The sequence below is a fragment of the Eleginops maclovinus genome, chromosome 20 (genome assembly GCF_036324505.1).
Source record: "Eleginops maclovinus isolate JMC-PN-2008 ecotype Puerto Natales chromosome 20, JC_Emac_rtc_rv5, whole genome shotgun sequence".
NCBI classification, from domain to species: Eukaryota; Metazoa; Chordata; class Actinopteri; order Perciformes; family Eleginopidae; genus Eleginops; species Eleginops maclovinus.
In genome coordinates, this window is record NC_086368.1 from 27741620 (window position 1) to 27758611 (window position 16992).

Below are 16992 nucleotides of genomic sequence, written 5' to 3' on the forward strand. Positions count from 1 at the left end.
GTGTGTGTGTGTGTGTGTGTGTGTGTGTGTGTGTGTGTGTGTGTGTGTGTGTGTGTGTGTATTCAGTAGTAGTACAGTTAAGTACATGTAATTCACCCACTTGAAATTGGTTTTAGGGAAAAATCTAGCACATAATTAACAGGGAGCTCTGCAAAATGCTTGATTTCTTCAAAATAAAAGCCCCAGAAAGTAACTGTATCATTACAAGGAGCTCAGGATGATGCTAGTTTTTTCAAATTAAAAACCCCAGAAAGTCATTGTAGCTCAGCTCAGGATTAGCTATTTCTTCAAAATAAAAGACCCAGAAAGTATCTTAAATCCCAACAGGATGTTCAGAATTATTTTCACAGTCACAGTCACAGTCACAGTATCATTAGAGGAAGTTTAGCTCGGGATTAGCACATTTTTTGCTAAATCAAAGACCCAGAAAGGGGACACAATTTGAGATTGCTATTAGGAGAAGAGGAAGCCTTATCCTATCCATAATAGTTGTATTTACTGAAGAGATTGCTGCTCTCATAAGTCTTCCAAAGGATGCTCAAAGGTTGAAAGGTGCGTTCACTAACAGGTATGATTCGGTTCAAATTCAGTTCACTTCGCGGGTGTGAAAGCTGTCAATCAAACTTGTGTAGACTAAACAATGACATAAGACTGCTTTTTTCTTGTGCTGTCATTGTAGTTGTGCTGCAATAACTGGCCTGTTACAATCTTATTATTGTATCCAACTTTTATTGTAGAGCAAAGATTACAAGGACTCCTGGGGTTATTTGGAGGGTATAAGGTCATGTTTGTAGATCAAATGAATATTCATTTTCATACTTATCACACATTCTGTCTGTATGGTTACACGTGTGTATGATCGAACAGGGGGGGGGGGGTGTCCACGCTCAGCAAAAGTAAACACAGTGGTGTGTTCGCCTGATCGCTGGCGTTTAGAGGCTTTACTAAGTGGCACCTGGTCACTGCCAAAACAAACACAACCCTGTGTGTGTCTGTGTGTCTGCGAGCACACACGTGGGTAAGCGTGTTGCTGCTAAGTGCCACTGTGTGTCTGCCAACACAAACAGGCTTAATGAGAAGCAGCTCCTGGGACAGAGAGAGACGGGAGATGGGGGAGAGATGGGGGAGACCCGGCCAGGCCAAACACACTGACCCCGCTGTGTGTCTTAAAGCCGCCTCTGTCCTCCCCCTACAGCAGGAGGACCATCACCTCCATCAGCCTCGAGCTCCTCCACACTCCTTCCTGTGCCCGACGCTCACCCCTCTATTCACCGCTGAGGTGTGAGGGTGAAGGGGGTGCTAGGGGGGAGGAGGGGGGTGTATGAGGTGAGTGATGGCAATTAGAAGAACATTTGTAACTGTGTGAGGTAGTGCCGCTGAACCGGGAGGCTCGGCAGCTGGGAGAAAGACAGAGGACAGAAATGGAGGGATTTATATTTAAACTTAAAGCACCCATACAGCTCTGCCTTTCCGGTTCCTACAGCATATCTCACATCTGGGAGCTGGTAGCACCGCGGTTGCACAAAATAAATATGCATGGTGGCCCGTTGATGATGCGCAGTCTAAGAAAGGTGAGGGTTAGGGTGCAAAACTCTGATTCACAACTTCCCTGCATAACTCCAAAAGGTGTTAATCTGTGGAACAACTGTAATGATGATGAGCTGAAATACTGTGAAACTTTATTTAAACTACATTTTTAACCACATTTTAAATGGTTATGAGCAGGACCGATGATTTCCGGATTATTTTTTGACTGACGATTATTTCTTTTGGTTTACCTGTAAAGATTATTATTATTATTATTATTATTATTATTATTATTATTATTATTATTATTATTATTATTATTATTATTATCATTATTATTATTATTATTATTATCATTATTATTATTATTATTATTATTGTTGTTGTTATCATTATTATTATTATTATTGTTGTTGTTATTGTTATTGTTGTTATCATTATTATATTTTATTTTACCTCTTTTTTTGTATTTGTACAAAGACTTTTTTTTTTTAAATCTTTTTTTGAAACGAGGCAAATATCACGACTGCTGACGACCATGAACTGAACTCTTTATGACTTTGGACTAGCAATGTTTACTAGAGGGGGTAGGACCCGAAAAGTTGTTATGCTTCTTCTTTCCTCTTTTGAACAAGAACTTTTTTCATTATTTTATTTTATGTACTATTTATAAAAATCTTTGTTAACATGTTCAATAAATTATATATATATATATATTAACCAACCTTCGTGTCTGATAGACTGAAGGATTTAGAGGGAAATGTTAGATGAATCAATCATGAAGTGTTTAATTAGGAGCACGGTGAGCGTCACACCTACTGCGAGGTATTTCTTTCCATCTGTCAAAGTAGAGAGCGATTTAGAAAACTCAGTGTGTAGTGTACAGGAAAGCAGTTCCAACACAAACAGAGAGAGCCTGCTTTGTTATGTTATGGGAGAGACTGGAAGAGGAGACTGGAGATTAAGGTCTAAAGTCCCTCAGACTCCAGGAGGATCCTGATGCTTAGAGGGGGGATGGGCTGAAACCGGTGGTTAAATACAGATGTTTTGAGATTTGTTAGACATAGAGAAATACCTTGAGAGAGTATAGTACCCGTATGTCCATTAATGGAGATTTGGCACTACTGTTTGTCTTTGTTACTTGGAATGGTTAACATCGTTTACAGCTCAACACATTGAAGGCAGGGGTATTCTCAGTTTGGTATATAAGAGAGGTCAAATCAGAATTGAATTAATAGTATCAATTGTGTGATCTCATGATATTTGCTTGATTCGTTCATCATTTCACTAAAACCAGCTGCAAAATGCAAGGTAACGTGATTTAAGGTAGTCTACTGTACCATGCAAACCAACCAAACTGTTAGAAAGTATTGTACTTGTGATGATCACCAGAGCTGTAACAATAACCCTGTAAGGTGAGAGTTAAAGGAACTCAACTTTAGTCACTAAATCAACTTGGACTTCACTGCTGTTGGATTACTCAAAAGTTGAACCCCAAAAGACTTGAAGTGATTTGTCACAAGTTTCAGACAACAAGGACAAATAAGACCAGACAGGTCTTGCCTAGTCATACAACTGGAATATCTGATGGCCTATATATCAAAAGGACTTTGAATTTGAAATGTAGAGAAGCAATTTCCGTTTCAAGATTCAGGATTTGGGTTTAAACGACTTGCATGATGTCATGTAATTTGTTTAAAAACGTATGATTTGATTAAGACTTGACCTCAAGGACTTAGACATGACTTGATATTGGCCACAAGGACCTGGACTTGAATTTGGCTACAAGGACTCAAGACCTGCCTTGAGACTTGTTCTCACCGACATGGACTTCACCTCAACAACTCAAGATTTGATCGTAAGATTCATTTTTACAGATATGAGAATATATTCCAGTTGTATGGCTATGCAAGGACTTGACTAGGGAGTATACGTGACTCAAGGCTTGTCTGGGAAATTGTTCTGAAAGAACTTTGATTTGACCTCAAGACCTTGAAAATTGCTATGAGACACAGATTTTAGACTGGGTTTTGACTTGACCACAAGGATTGCAGACCTGATGTGCGACTTGCTCTGAATGACTCAGGACTTGAGGCTTGACTAGGACTTAGGACCCAAAACACTTCTGCTTGTCACAACCTATTTAATACTTGGTGGGATGTTTATTCCGTAAACATTTGTATTAACACTCTTCCTTTTTTGTACAATTGCCAAGTGAAAATCATATGAAGTTTAAGTCCGATACGAAACCTTTTCTCCGACGTTACCTCACAGATAGTGTTGAGTCATCTCTCTGGATCCTCCGCTGAAGCGAGCGGCTCGCTGTAACTGTATATGTGTAGCAGAGTGGTGTTAAAGAGGCATAAAATCTGAAAACCCTCCCTGGCTTCAGGAGAGCAACCTCAAATACAAGCTGACAGCGTTCTGAGTGTGTGTGTGTGTGTGTGTGTGTGTGTGTGTGTGTGTGTGTGTGTGTGTGTGTGTGTGTTTGTGTGTGCGTGTGCGTGTGCGTGTTTGCTGCATCCCTCACACTGACCCCTGCTTGTCAGGTCATATCCTGTCCATATCTTTCCCTTTTTTTCTGCCGGTTGCCGCTTGCTGTTTGCTTTGGCGGCTGCAGGTCTATCGGGGTTTAGGTGTGAAGAGAGACACAGAGCGTGAGTGCATTCGTGAAGGCTTTTGTGTATGCGTGTACTGTAACCGGTGTGTGTGTGTCCAGTTATTTTAGGCACAGTCACCTGGGTTGTTTATTTTTAGTTCTGAAAGACTTTGTGTGTATGCATTATGTACACGTCTATGGGGATTTGTACACAGCGTGCTCACGGGTGTGTATGTGTGTGTGTTTTTTGGCAGTGGACTGGCGAGCCGGGTTCGGAGGTTGTGGTGAGTTTGTGTGTTCAGGGCCGCTGGTGTGAAAGAGCCGTCAGAGCTGCGCTTCCCCCTGGAGAGAGAGTTTAATTTAGAAGAACAAGGCTCCTAACACACACTCGTGCCGCTGCCGTCTCCCTGCCTCGTCTCTCCTCACCTCATCCCTCCCTCTCTGCCACTCTATAAAACTTTAACCGTCTCTCCATCTTCTCTTCCTTTGCTTCTTAACCTTTTCATCTCTTTTCCTGCTTTGTTGGTCGGCCACTCCGTCCCTCTGCTCTGCATCTAAAACTGAAGAGGTTGCTCGAGCCACTGGTTAGTATAATGAAGCACACTGTAACGTTGTTTTATGCACTTTTGTGGAGATTCGTAACACTCTCTAGTTCTCTAAGAGCGGGAAAATACAGAAGCATGGGTGTACAAAGAGAATTGGATACAACATTGACGTGGGACCTCATATCTGGGCCCATAGAAAGTGCACAGTTGTGTCACGTCCATTCTCGGCTCTATCAAATTAATGAGGAAAAAATAACTCTGGATCCAGCTTTTAGTTGACTGTTTTTACTGGGTATTTGATTTAGTTTTGATAAATACTGACATACAGATGCCTCTTACCCAATGTAAGTCAATGGGAACAAGGTTTTTTTTTTGCCAAAATGACGTAACGGTTGCAGTACCACCATTCAGCCACCAAGAACATTTGCTTCAACGTCCGGCGCACTCTGCTATGGTAAGATGGTTTTCCGCCTGGAGGAATTGGCGACACCTCCTGCTTATCTTGATGAACTAGTATAAAGGTCCAATGTAACTTACGTACACTTCAACGATGTCGACATGTGCACAGGAGCAATTTGGGGTTAGGTATATTGCCCGAAGACACTTCGATATGTTGATTGCAGGGACTAGGGATCAAACCCTGACCCTGAAAGTGGAAGAGGCCTATTTTTCCAGGGCCACAGATGCTTAGTCTACAATAATATCAAGCATTCATACATATACTGTATGTTGCAACTGTCTGCACATATAGTGATAGATGCACTATATGCTTACAAGTGGTCTCGTGCTTTTTAGCATCTTAAAAATGTAGAATTTGATCACTTTAAGCCCCCCAGCTGATACGGATTGTATAATGTAAAAGACGTTTTCATTGTTATTGTACACTGTGAGGGGTCCTGGCCCACAGGATGAGAACTACTGAATAAAAGCACAGTGTAACAACAACAATAATCCTTTACTTATCATGCATGTCTCTTTATGTGAGTCCAATAAAATATGAATGTCAGGCATGTTGGAGATAGTTTGATGAATGTGTGGTGTACTGCGGCGCTGCGATGTAAATAGTAAAATGTTTATGAGCGCAGAGGCATGTCATCAGCTCACTCCATCAGTCTGCACCACCCTAAAACTGCAGCAAAACAATAAACAAGCTCTGGAAAGAGGGCTTACGCTTTATGCAGTGAAAAGCCTCGGACGGGGCTGAGAAGTACAGCGTGGGGAGAATTCTGTGTTCCCAAACTTTATTCGAAATAGCGCTTGCAGTCAGCAGTATTCGAAAGAAAATGATTTTCCACTTGCAAATATTTGGCAAAAATGTACAATATTCACTTTTAAATGTTCCTTTCTATATATTATTCACTTTCACTTTCAAGTAAAGTGTCCTGTGTCCAACCTGTAGGATTATCTGATCCGTTTCTTGGCGTTACACGTATTACCGTAGACTTTACTGTGGTTAAACAAATCAATAGCTAGAGCTGGCGGTCGATTTATGCCAGCCCTGTTGTGATTGGTCAACCACTTAGAGATGTCCCGCCCCTTAGCCCATCACGTACAATGTGTTGGAGCGCTAGCCAATAGAGGCGTGAGTTTTACATAGTGATGTCATTATGTTATGGAAGTAAACAAAGGAGTCCAATGGAGGCGTTTCAGGCAGAGTGTGGGAAAGAAACTCACACTGAAGGGAACACAGATATTTTAGCCTATGTAGACCATTTACATGCACTAAAAACCTATAGGAAAAACCTAAAATGAACAAGAGGGCCTCTCTCAGTAAAGTCTTATGTCTTGTTTTGTTTACTTTGTCCCACACACACACCTGTCTGACACTTATACTGACACTGCAGGGCTAATTTAACATTTCTCCTCACAATAATAACAACACCTCTGTTTCATTAAAGCGCTGTGGTTTGCTCTTTACATCTGCGACATATTTTTCCTCTGATTTATTGCTTCGTTTGGTTCAGTCTTCCCAGAAATACCCTGTCAATCAAACTGCGTGGTTAGCACTCTGACGTCTTTCACCTCACATTTTCTCCGGGTGGTGCGCTTTGCTGACAACCGTGATGACTTGGTAACTGCCCAGTGTGTTTACTGTTTCTTTACTTGTTTTCAGATGAACTTTGCTACTACTAAATCTTCTACTGAGGATTTCTCCCAGCTGTATAACTCTGGGGCTTTGTATTAATTAGCTTTTCCATTGCTAACCATCAAGTGTGTTATAATACCTGCTGACAGAGGGCAACAGCAAATGCAAAACTTAGTACATTATTGCTTTAATTCCTGGAAAGGCAGCTTTTAGCTTCAGTCTTTTCACTTTAAGAGGCCGTACAATACTTTTGGGGGTTTCCCTTTCCTGTCGTGTGTTATATAGGTTTTAGTGCATGTAAATGGTCTGCAAAGGCTAAAATTCCTGTGTTTCCTCCAGAGGGAGTCTCTCTTCCACACACTCCCCCCCCCCCTGCCTTGTTTACCTCCCACAACACAATGAGTTCACTACGTTACATTTGCGCTTCTATTAGCTATCACTCCAGAATATTGTACGTGAAAGGCTAAGGGGCGGGACCTCTCGAAGTGCCAGCTCACCAATCAGAGCAGACTGGGCTCTGGTTTCAGACAGAGGGTGAAAAGAGGTGCTGCAGCGCAGGCAGGATAGGAAAAATAAAGAGCTTTTTGAACATTAAAGCATGAGAACATGACACAGTAGAGGCACTTAATACAAAAACCTGAAAATGAGCTTAATATGTCCTCTTTAAGCCAATGAAATGTCAGTTAAGGGACCCGTTTTTCATTATTAGGCTTCATGAAAGTGTTTTTCTTTATGCTTCTGTGCATATGGGGCAGCAGGTCTGGCTGTTGTCTGCAGCGCTCAGCAGAAGTTGTTCTTGGCAGGATATTATTTCGAGGGAGAGCTCTCTGCTGTAGATGGAGGATAAATCCAGGTAAACCGTTGGTATGCTGCGCGATAAATCTCTGTGGCGTATAGCACTGCCAGAGGGCACACACTCAGACCGGGGTTCACAACAACAGCAGAGAGACTCACAGCGCTGTCAGGAGGCTGGGTCTGAGATTTCCTCATTTCATATGTGAGAGTGTTTAGTGATTCTGTCCCTTCGTAATGACTGTTTTTGTTTCTGAGGTGATAAATGTGCTCTGGACCTCCCCTCAGCTGGAGTCAGGCTCACTCCGCACCCCGCTGATTTACGCACTGAGGAGCTGCCCTGAGGGGAATCTGTACAGTGTGTGTGTGTGTGTGTGTGTGTGTGTGTGTGTGTGTGTGTGTGTGTGTGTGTGTGTGTGTGTGTGTGTGTGTGTGTGTGTGTGTGTGTGTGTGTGTGTGTGTAGGCCTATTTTTACCATATGTTTTTACAACCGTTCAGGCACAATTTCTGGAAGACTGGAAAATTAGAAACATTAACATATCAAAAATTATATTTAACAAGCACTAAAACAACTATTATGGAAACTAAGTATTTCTTAACAGTGTGTACAAAAACCACTTTTTTCTTTACATGACAATACAAAAATAAACGTTTAATTAATTATTGACACCCTAGAACATGTATTTAATACAATACCCAGTGTCAATGGCACTAATGTATTTTATATATTTAGCCCAGTTTGACTAAAAATGACATGCAACTTTTCCATTTCTCTATATCATCCTTTAATGTAAGTTACAATAAAGTTAAATAGCCAATTCAGGCTGTAACTTTTGTTGTTACCCACTGACCGCTAAATCTATTTGAATAAATAGTTTTGTCTAGATAAATTAATGTTTGCAGGTAGCAGACCTATACAGTGCATCACATCTGAACCTGTGTGTCAGGAACAATTTACTAGAGGCTCTGCTCTCAACTTCTCTTTTAAATATACCATCTCAGTCAGATATAAACCTTATGGTCAGTGTTGAATGATGTCATTAGGCCCAAACATCTGTGTTACTGCAAGTGTGTGCACACTGATCAATTGAACAGACTATAAGACAAGAGTGACATCTTGTGGTCTGACTTGCTTGGAGCGTAGTAAGCGTGAAGTATCATGGTAATAATACTGTATTTCACCTTTTCTCTGTGCTTTTGTTAGGAATTATTTATACTGCTGATTCGCTAGTGTTTCAACATTTCAAAGCAAAGAACCATGTAGACAACAATTATTAAACTACGGAGAGGAGAACAATACAGATCAGTGATAATCCTATTATTAATCCATTATTTGTGTGTTCTTTTTTAACTCGAATTGTATTATTATATTATTCTTAGGAAAAGGGCCGCTGGATTTTGGTTAAAAGCAGTGAGGTTTTCAGTTAAGCACCATAAGACGGAACCTTTGTCAAGCATCCGGAACCTTTGAACGATCGCTTCAGTGGCTTCGAAACTCGGATTTGTTTATCGGTGACACCCTGGGAACAGCTGTTGGATCGGCCAACAGTTAGCTACAGCCGACATACCGGCTAACTGAACGTTTATCAACATTATATCACTGTTTTCGGACTTTTATTCTACAGGTAAGTGCAACATTATCTGGAATATACGTATGTTAAAGCTGGTTGAAATGTTAGTATTAAAAAGGGTAAACAGCAGCTAGCAACTAAAACTAGCTAACTGGGAAATAGCTAACGTTAGCTTTGTGAGTTTGTTTATTTATTGCTTTTGTTTAAATGAATGGCAAGTTAGCTTTAATGTCCAGTAAGTGACGTTAGGCTAAAGGCAGTGGTGTGAAGTAACTAAGTGAAATTACTCAAGTACTGTACCTAAGAACACTTTTGAGTTACTTAAGTGATTGGATGTTTTGTTACATCGTACTTCTACTCCACTACAATTCAGAGGTAAATGGTGTACTTTTACTCCACTACATGTATTTAATACCTTTAGTTGCTAGGCAGATTTGGATTAATGATGGTAAATATAATCAGCCCTTAAATCAGACTTTAGTTCACCTGGAGTAAATTCTGATCAAGACCTGAGTACTTCTACTTTAACTCAAGTACAAGACCTGAGTACTTCTACTTTTACTCAAGTACAAGATCTGAGTACTTCTACTTTTACTCAAGTACAAGATCTGAGTACTTCTACTTTTACTCAAGTACAAGATCTGAGTACTTCTACTTTAACTCAAGTACAAGACCTGAGTACTTCTACTTTTAATTGAATACACACTCGTATTACTTCTCCTACCTCTGGCTACAGGCATTTGAAAAAACAACAACAATCAGATGTATACGGCCAATATCGAAAACAATATACAACATATTATGAACTGTTATTCTTCTATTTAACATATAAAAACTAACCCTATAGGTACACTAAACTAACTTAGGTTGCTACGTTCAAGGTTTGCACTTTTTTTTTTTAATTAAAGAGTTTTGTGTATGTTGGGATACTGAAAAATATCTCATAGTTGTTTTAGGTTTTTTGTAAGACTTTTAACTAAGGATTGTCAAAAATGTGAAGCACATTCTTACCTTTTAAACTTCACAGGTTGCTCGGAGACAGTTGCCATGGAGCCTGCCTGCCGTAAAGACAAGCAGAAGCTGAATTCCACCCCGACCCGAGGAGACCGAGCCAAGCAGAAGTCTGCACAGCAGGAGCTCAAACAGCGGCAGAGAGCGGAGGTCAATCCCAGCACCATTTATAAACCCACTACAGATGTGCCAAATGAGTTATATATCAAATCACATCTCACTCCTGGGTAATCATCTGTGTCTTCCCTTTTTTTTATCAACAGATTTACGCCCTGAACAAGGTGATGACGGAGTTGGAGCAGCAGCAGTTTGAGGCCTTTTGTAAACAGATGCAGACACAAGGAGAATGATGCCTTACTGTTCACATGGAGCTGTTACCATGCAAAACTACCAACATGCAATCACACACTTACATTAATGTTCAACAAGACAATCTTTGACCTTTTACTGACTCAAAGTCCTGATTTTGTAACTTGGATATGCCAGAGAGTATTGATTTTATCAACCGATCCGATTGTGGAAGGTCTCGTAGGAAAATGTGTCCCAAAAAATCCTTCTGAAATCGTAAAGTAAAGCTGCTTCTTTTTCTACGGACACATCAGGTCCCCAGCATTTCCTTTGCTGCAGGTTAAACACAGGTTAGCTGTGAGTTACCCAGATGCAAACGTTATTAAGTCAGCTGGTTAGAGATCCTGCAGTTTAAAAGCACACCTGAAGACAAGCTTTGGTATCATCCACCAATCACTACAAATGATCCTTATTTAGAAATGCTTCATAAGCTTCTTGAAGGAACAGTTTTCCCCTCAGAAACATCCAGCGTGCTTCGGTCTTCCAACAGCAGAACAAGACGTTTTTTAGTGAACATTGCTTTATGTAGCTTTAAAATACACGGTGCCCTTAGTATGCCAGTGTTAACGGTGCTCACTTTGAATCACTTTCTTGTGTATGACATTGTATGCAGAGCCAAAAGGCCTGTACATGTTTCATTATTGCATTTTAAACAACTTCTAATTATGTCTGATGACTGAAATATTTATATTACAGACTGTGTGTCCCCCCCCCTTCACTTGACTTTGGATTGAATGAGAATAAAAGTGTTTTTTTAATGTATGTTTCTATTTGACTCTGTATATTATCCGCATACTAAAGCAAAACAGAAGATAATGTTTGTGGCTGCATGTCTAATCTTTCATTCCTTTATATCCGGACCCTGGTCTTCAAATGCAGTTCTACTTACTCAGGCTAACGTGACGTTATCAGGCTAATATAATCCTGGTAAATCACATCCAAGTAAGTGAGTTTTGATGCTTGATTTATTAATTGTAGATGCTGTTATCTCAATTTGCTAATCTACTATACATCCAAGCATTTCTTTGGTACACAATATCCTGGTTGTAGAACGCACCACTACATTTTAGGGTCTCAATTAGTACAAAAAGTGTAAAAAATACCTCATTCTGTTTATTTTATTCCTGCATTGTTCTTGACATTGGCTGCCGATTCAACATACTTTTGTACTTGTACTTTAGTCAAATGGTAAGTTCATTAATATTTGCAAAGGAGTATATCAACAGTAAAAGTATTTCCTCCCCCACATATTGTAATGTTGCGGCTAAGCTAGCTGCAGCTACTTTAGATGAAGTCAGGTAGATTAGCCCGGTGATTCACAACTTCTTACTAAGGTTATTTACTCAAGCTTTATAATTGAGTACGATGTTGAGGTACTTGGACATTAATGGAGCATACAAGATTTCCCTCTTGTAAAATAAATCCTCAAGTAACCTGCGGTACATAGAAATCGTAATAAGCAGAGCTTGAGTTTGTACGCATCACGACTGATCGCAAGAAAGAAACGACAACAAATAACAGCATCCTGTATCTCACATGTTGAAACACCTAAGGTCCGTTTAATTATAATTGAGGAATAACCGTGACCACACGCCAATACATTTAACATCTACGGTAAAAATGAAATCCTTCTTGGGATGAACAACAAGGACTTAAATTAAAAAAGATCTTCAAACTAACAGTAAACTTCACGAAAACAGGCAATACTGCAGTTAAGAGTTTATTGCATAATTTTGAGTCCAATTTTGAAATATCTCGATCATTTACACCTCTACCCTCCGTCACATCGTTTAGTCACTGTGCACAGGTAGCAGGTAACAGACCATAATAATGTCTGTGTTGCAAGCAGTCATTTTAATATGTTGAAGTTAGTAAAGCTGTGCCACCGTGATGGTGATTTACGGGTGATTTGTTAGTGCAGTCTTCGTAGCAGGAGGATGAACGAGGTGTTAGCACAAGGCAAAGCTGGTCCTATTGAAACCTAGAAACCTCCCCTCTACCCGGGAGTCCTTCTACTACTCCAGTTCTCTGTTCTCCTTTACCTTTCAGTGTTATAACTACTTGGATCCCTTCTCCTTTTTGCACTTTCTCCCCTCCTTCAGACCTCCACAGTCACAGAGCTCCCAGTAACTCGGACTCCGAACCAGCCGTCCCAGAACTTGGTGTCCTGTCCTCCGTGTTCGAAGGTGATGAAGCGCAACCCGGGGCCGTAGTCAGAGAATGTGTGGCTGACCTGGAGAAACACAGAGACAAACAATTATGATCTGATCTAGCCAGTGACCAAAAAAACACAGCCTCTAATGGCTTAAGTTATGATAGTGGGAGAAAGGAGGAAGTCAGGAGCAAAACTTTGTACATTAGCACAAAGCCTGCTCTACATCAACAGTGCTTTTTTTATTAAACAACATGACCACAATCATTTCCAAAAGTAATTGAGTAGTCTGTAATGCTTTGGTACAGCGAACCAAGCCCCCGTGAAGTCTGCCGGATGTTGAAGCTAATTTCCATAGTGGCCAAATGGTCGTAATACAACTCCTGTGTCAGAAAGGGAAGTCAAAGGGCCCTAAAATACCTTTCCCATTGACTTACACTGGGAAAGAGATGTCTGTAAATTAGCAGATGCTGTTTTTTAAGTAAATAAACTGCCCAGTATGAACACTTGTACACCCCTTACTTAAATCATTAGGGTCTAAAAGTGGAACAATGCACTTAAAGCCTAATCCAGAGTTATTTTTACTCTATTCATTTGACCGAGGAGACATTGGTCATCCTGCTCTGGATTGGATCGGCCCAGATACAGGTATTTTTTGTTCGAGAGTTGGAACATTTTGGCTTCAAGTGCAACTGAGCAGCAAGAAACGGGGGTCCCGCCTCCAACACAGTATCCAGTTCTCGTTATACGTCCCTGTTTCGGATGATAATGTTGCTAGCTAGCTAACCATTGTTCCCGATGAGTGCACAGTGGCCGTTAACACCTCGAAATTCATGCACCACGCACGTTTTTACAGCGTAGCATTTAACATGGAAGTGAAATAAGATAATTGTGCAAAATTGAGACACAGAAAGTATATTAACTTGTATAAAATGGAAATGAACATGAACATTTCTCAAATGTTCATCAAACAGAATTGGAAGTAATGAACGGGGCCCTCTGTAACCTAAGTGATGTAGAATTACTGATTCCCTCCCTGTGCTGAGCGTCCCCCTCCCTGTGTACCTGCTTCCAGGAGCAGTCGTCACTGTCGGGGTCGAGCGTCACCGGATCAGGTATGAACTCCTGAATGACCTCCTGGTTCTCATCCAGCAGAGTCACGGTCATTTGGTATGTGCAGCCGCAGTCCGACCTCCCACAGTACCTGCGGGATGAGCATTTTAAACATTGACTTTTCACACACACACACTTACAGAAGGTGTGTGAAGAGCATGTCACTCCACCTCCGCCTTACCAGTCTTCCACAGTGACGGGAGGCTGAGCGTCCAACTGTTCGCTGGAGTAATCCTCCGCCAACAAGTCGATCAACTGCCTCTTCAGACACAGCCTAGGGGACACAGATTTTAGAATACAGGAAGATTTTACTTTGGGTTGACATACATTCATTTTTAGATATGACTTATATTAGAAATACCTAAGGTCCACATACTGTAAGGCTATTCGACATCAAGTAACCACACACACATAAATACACACTCACTCAAAGGAGGTTGCAAAGTATGTGGTCACTCCGTCGACGCCAAAGTCGAAGCCGCAGTCTCCTGGCATTTCCTCCACCTTCCACTGACTCCCGCCGTTCTCCGTCAGCTCCCAGAAGTCCAACAGCTCTGGGAGGGAAATGCACAAATGTTCAAACAGTCTCAAAATAAATCAGCCCATCCATCCATCCACCCAACCATCAATCAATCAATCAACCAATCAATCAATCAATCCATAATGTGTACGTTTTCTTCTGCCTCCTACATACATTTTAATGCTTGTTCTTTTCAATTAATCCTCAATAAATGCTCTCAGCAGAGATAGGTCTTTAGCAGAGGTCAGGGGGTTAATTAGACGTACATTTTCCAAAGTTTTTCCGATTTATAACTTGGTTGTAGGTCTCTCACCTTCCCCACTGGGATTCTTCAGCAGGTTTTTGGCCATGGCTGCAGCTTTAACAGAAGAGGCAGGGCCTGCAGGAACAAGAAACAGTAACTCAAATCAATAATTGTCTCTACTGCGGTTTCGATCAATGCTCAGGATGCTGATGCAGTTTGGTTTACTCCAAATGCTTCTGCATCCTGACCAGCAGACATAAGACATGTTAACTCCTGAGTTTATTTTTCTACTGTCCAGTATTTAATATTACACTCTGTTTTATCTTATTTTACTTTATATTACATATATATATGTCGTAGTCCTGCAACTTGCTGGCACCACTATGACATTGTGCTATTTTATTGCATTATCTTTATATATTTTTTATATTGTATGTTGCATTGTTGGAGAAGTGTTTGCCAATAAAGCTTTTGAAACTTGAATATTAATGTCTCAAACACATACAAGGATTGTATGACCATAATGGCACATATTTGACTGCTTTAGAGTCAATTAATTATTTGTATTCCTGCACATTACTGCTACTTTATTGCATTATGTTGTCCTTTTTCTCTCTCTTTTTTAAGAGTATGGTATTTTGCATGTTGGAGGGGCCTGTGACTTGAGATGTTCATTGCCAAAACCATGCAGTGGCTATTGTGCAGGTGTCAATAAAGCTTTTGAATGTTGAATATGAATGTCTCAAACTCAAGAAAACACGCCAGACAAAACAAGGATAGTTGACTGAAATGATTAGGATCTCCACTGAAATAAAAAGTCTGACAGATAAGGTGTTGGATCCAGCAGGATGGAAAAGGTTAAATATAAAAACCCATGTTGAAAGCGAACCCGGCATCCCCGACCGGGTCACCTCCACAGATGTCGAACCACAACACTAATACCCCATCTGCTGACTCACCGCACAACAAGTGGAGCAAAGCCTCTCCCTGCACTTGCTGAATAGCAGGAATCACAGAGGATCAACCCGTCATCAAACAGACATCAGTCAGCAGGAAAACAACGCGGGGTCGCGTGTTGTCCCAGAAACTATGGAAACCAGGAATTCCCGAGTGACACTGAAAGGTACTTAAAATGACCTGGGTTCGGGAGTAATGCATTACCAGTAACAGGATTACGTAATCAGGATGCAGACAAAAGGATTCCCTAAACACTAAATTGTCCAAAAAGAGTAATCAGAGGTGTTACATTTTTTTAAAGCACACTGTTCGTTGTAAAGGATCCGGTGTCCTCTCTCCTCTGTCAGCTGTTCTGTTCTCTAATACTTTCAGAGTGGATCTATACTCCTACTGCCTGAATCTGCTTCATGGTTTTCTCTTTCTTTGGTTCATTTGTTCTGTTTGTAATTCAGCAGGTGAACCTATATGTTCTAGATAGTGGTGTGAGGTTAACTGTGTGTGTTAAACTGAAACAGCATTTTCTGTCAGCTTCCTGTCTTTTTAAAACTGTAGTATGTGCTCATGTGTTTCACTGTTAGGCTACTGCCTGATTATGCTTCATGAAGGGCAGTTTTTCTTATAAATACAATCATTTTTAATCCTAAATATCTGTGTTTCTTCTTTTCTAAGGTCACATTGTTCTGTATACTTATGTAATACAGATGTTAAAAAACATCTTATTGATATTTACTTTATATTGTCTTTATTTGCATTACATTTAATATGGCGGTAATCCAGAATGAAGTGATCAGGTTACATTTTATTTACATTTACTCAGATTAGGTTACTGATTACAAGGAATTATTACAGAATGCATTTCAAAGGTTACCTTCCCCACTTAAATATCTTAAATTATGTGGGTAAATATCCCACATAACCACTTCTAATGTTTACTGTACATCAGATCAGAAAACTCAAAATATTCCTTAATTTCTGAGATTATTTATCAAATTTGTGTCAATGGACAGAATATGTGTTTACTTCAACCATAGGCTTTGTATATAAAGGTCAAAACACAAACAATAATATATAAAAGAAGCTGTTTTGGACATTTTTAAAGGTAAATCCTTGGGAGTCACATACAACATCTCCCAGTTTGTTGTTTGCATAAATTACCCTGCAGCTTTTGTCCTCACCAAGGCACCAAACAAAAACAGCCGAGTCATGTTCCCAGGCTGCAGGCTTGACATCATAGGCATAAAATGCGCAGTGCATGCAACATACTGTCATGAGCTCCTGTAAATGAGACACTGCTCTGTGTGAAAGTATAAAGAAGCAAACGTGTTACTCACAGCGAGAGGAACCGCAGTCTTCACTGTCCTTCGTCTCTTTTTCTCACTTGTACTTGAGCTCCTTCGCAGAGGCCCCCTCGTCACAGTGAGGCTTTTATAGCCAGGGAACACGCACACTTACACACACACACACACACACACACACACACACACACACACACACACACACACACACACACACACACACACACACAC

The 16992-nt window shown here is 40.5% G+C and overlaps 2 protein-coding genes across 2 annotated transcripts; one reads left to right on the top strand and one right to left on the bottom strand.

Annotated features, from left to right (window-relative positions):
• Positions 1 to 8997: 8997 nt before the first annotated feature.
• Positions 8998 to 11236, top strand: svbp (small vasohibin binding protein). The gene is made up of 3 exons (XM_063910035.1): positions 8998 to 9175; positions 10149 to 10282; positions 10396 to 11236. The coding sequence occupies exons 2-3, from the start codon at positions 10169 to 10171 to the stop codon at positions 10480 to 10482; spliced, it is 201 nt and encodes a 66-aa protein (XP_063766105.1). The 5' UTR covers positions 8998 to 9175; positions 10149 to 10168; the 3' UTR covers positions 10483 to 11236.
• A 776-nt stretch (positions 11237 to 12012) lies between these two features.
• fbxo2 (F-box protein 2) lies at positions 12013 to 16992 on the bottom strand. The gene is made up of 6 exons (XM_063910058.1): positions 16798 to 16992; positions 14579 to 14644; positions 14173 to 14299; positions 13927 to 14019; positions 13698 to 13836; positions 12013 to 12713 (listed from the first exon to the last, which is right to left on the bottom strand). Exons 2-6 carry the CDS (start codon positions 14613 to 14615, stop codon positions 12579 to 12581), a joined length of 531 nt encoding a protein of 176 aa, XP_063766128.1. The 5' UTR covers positions 14616 to 14644; positions 16798 to 16992; the 3' UTR covers positions 12013 to 12578.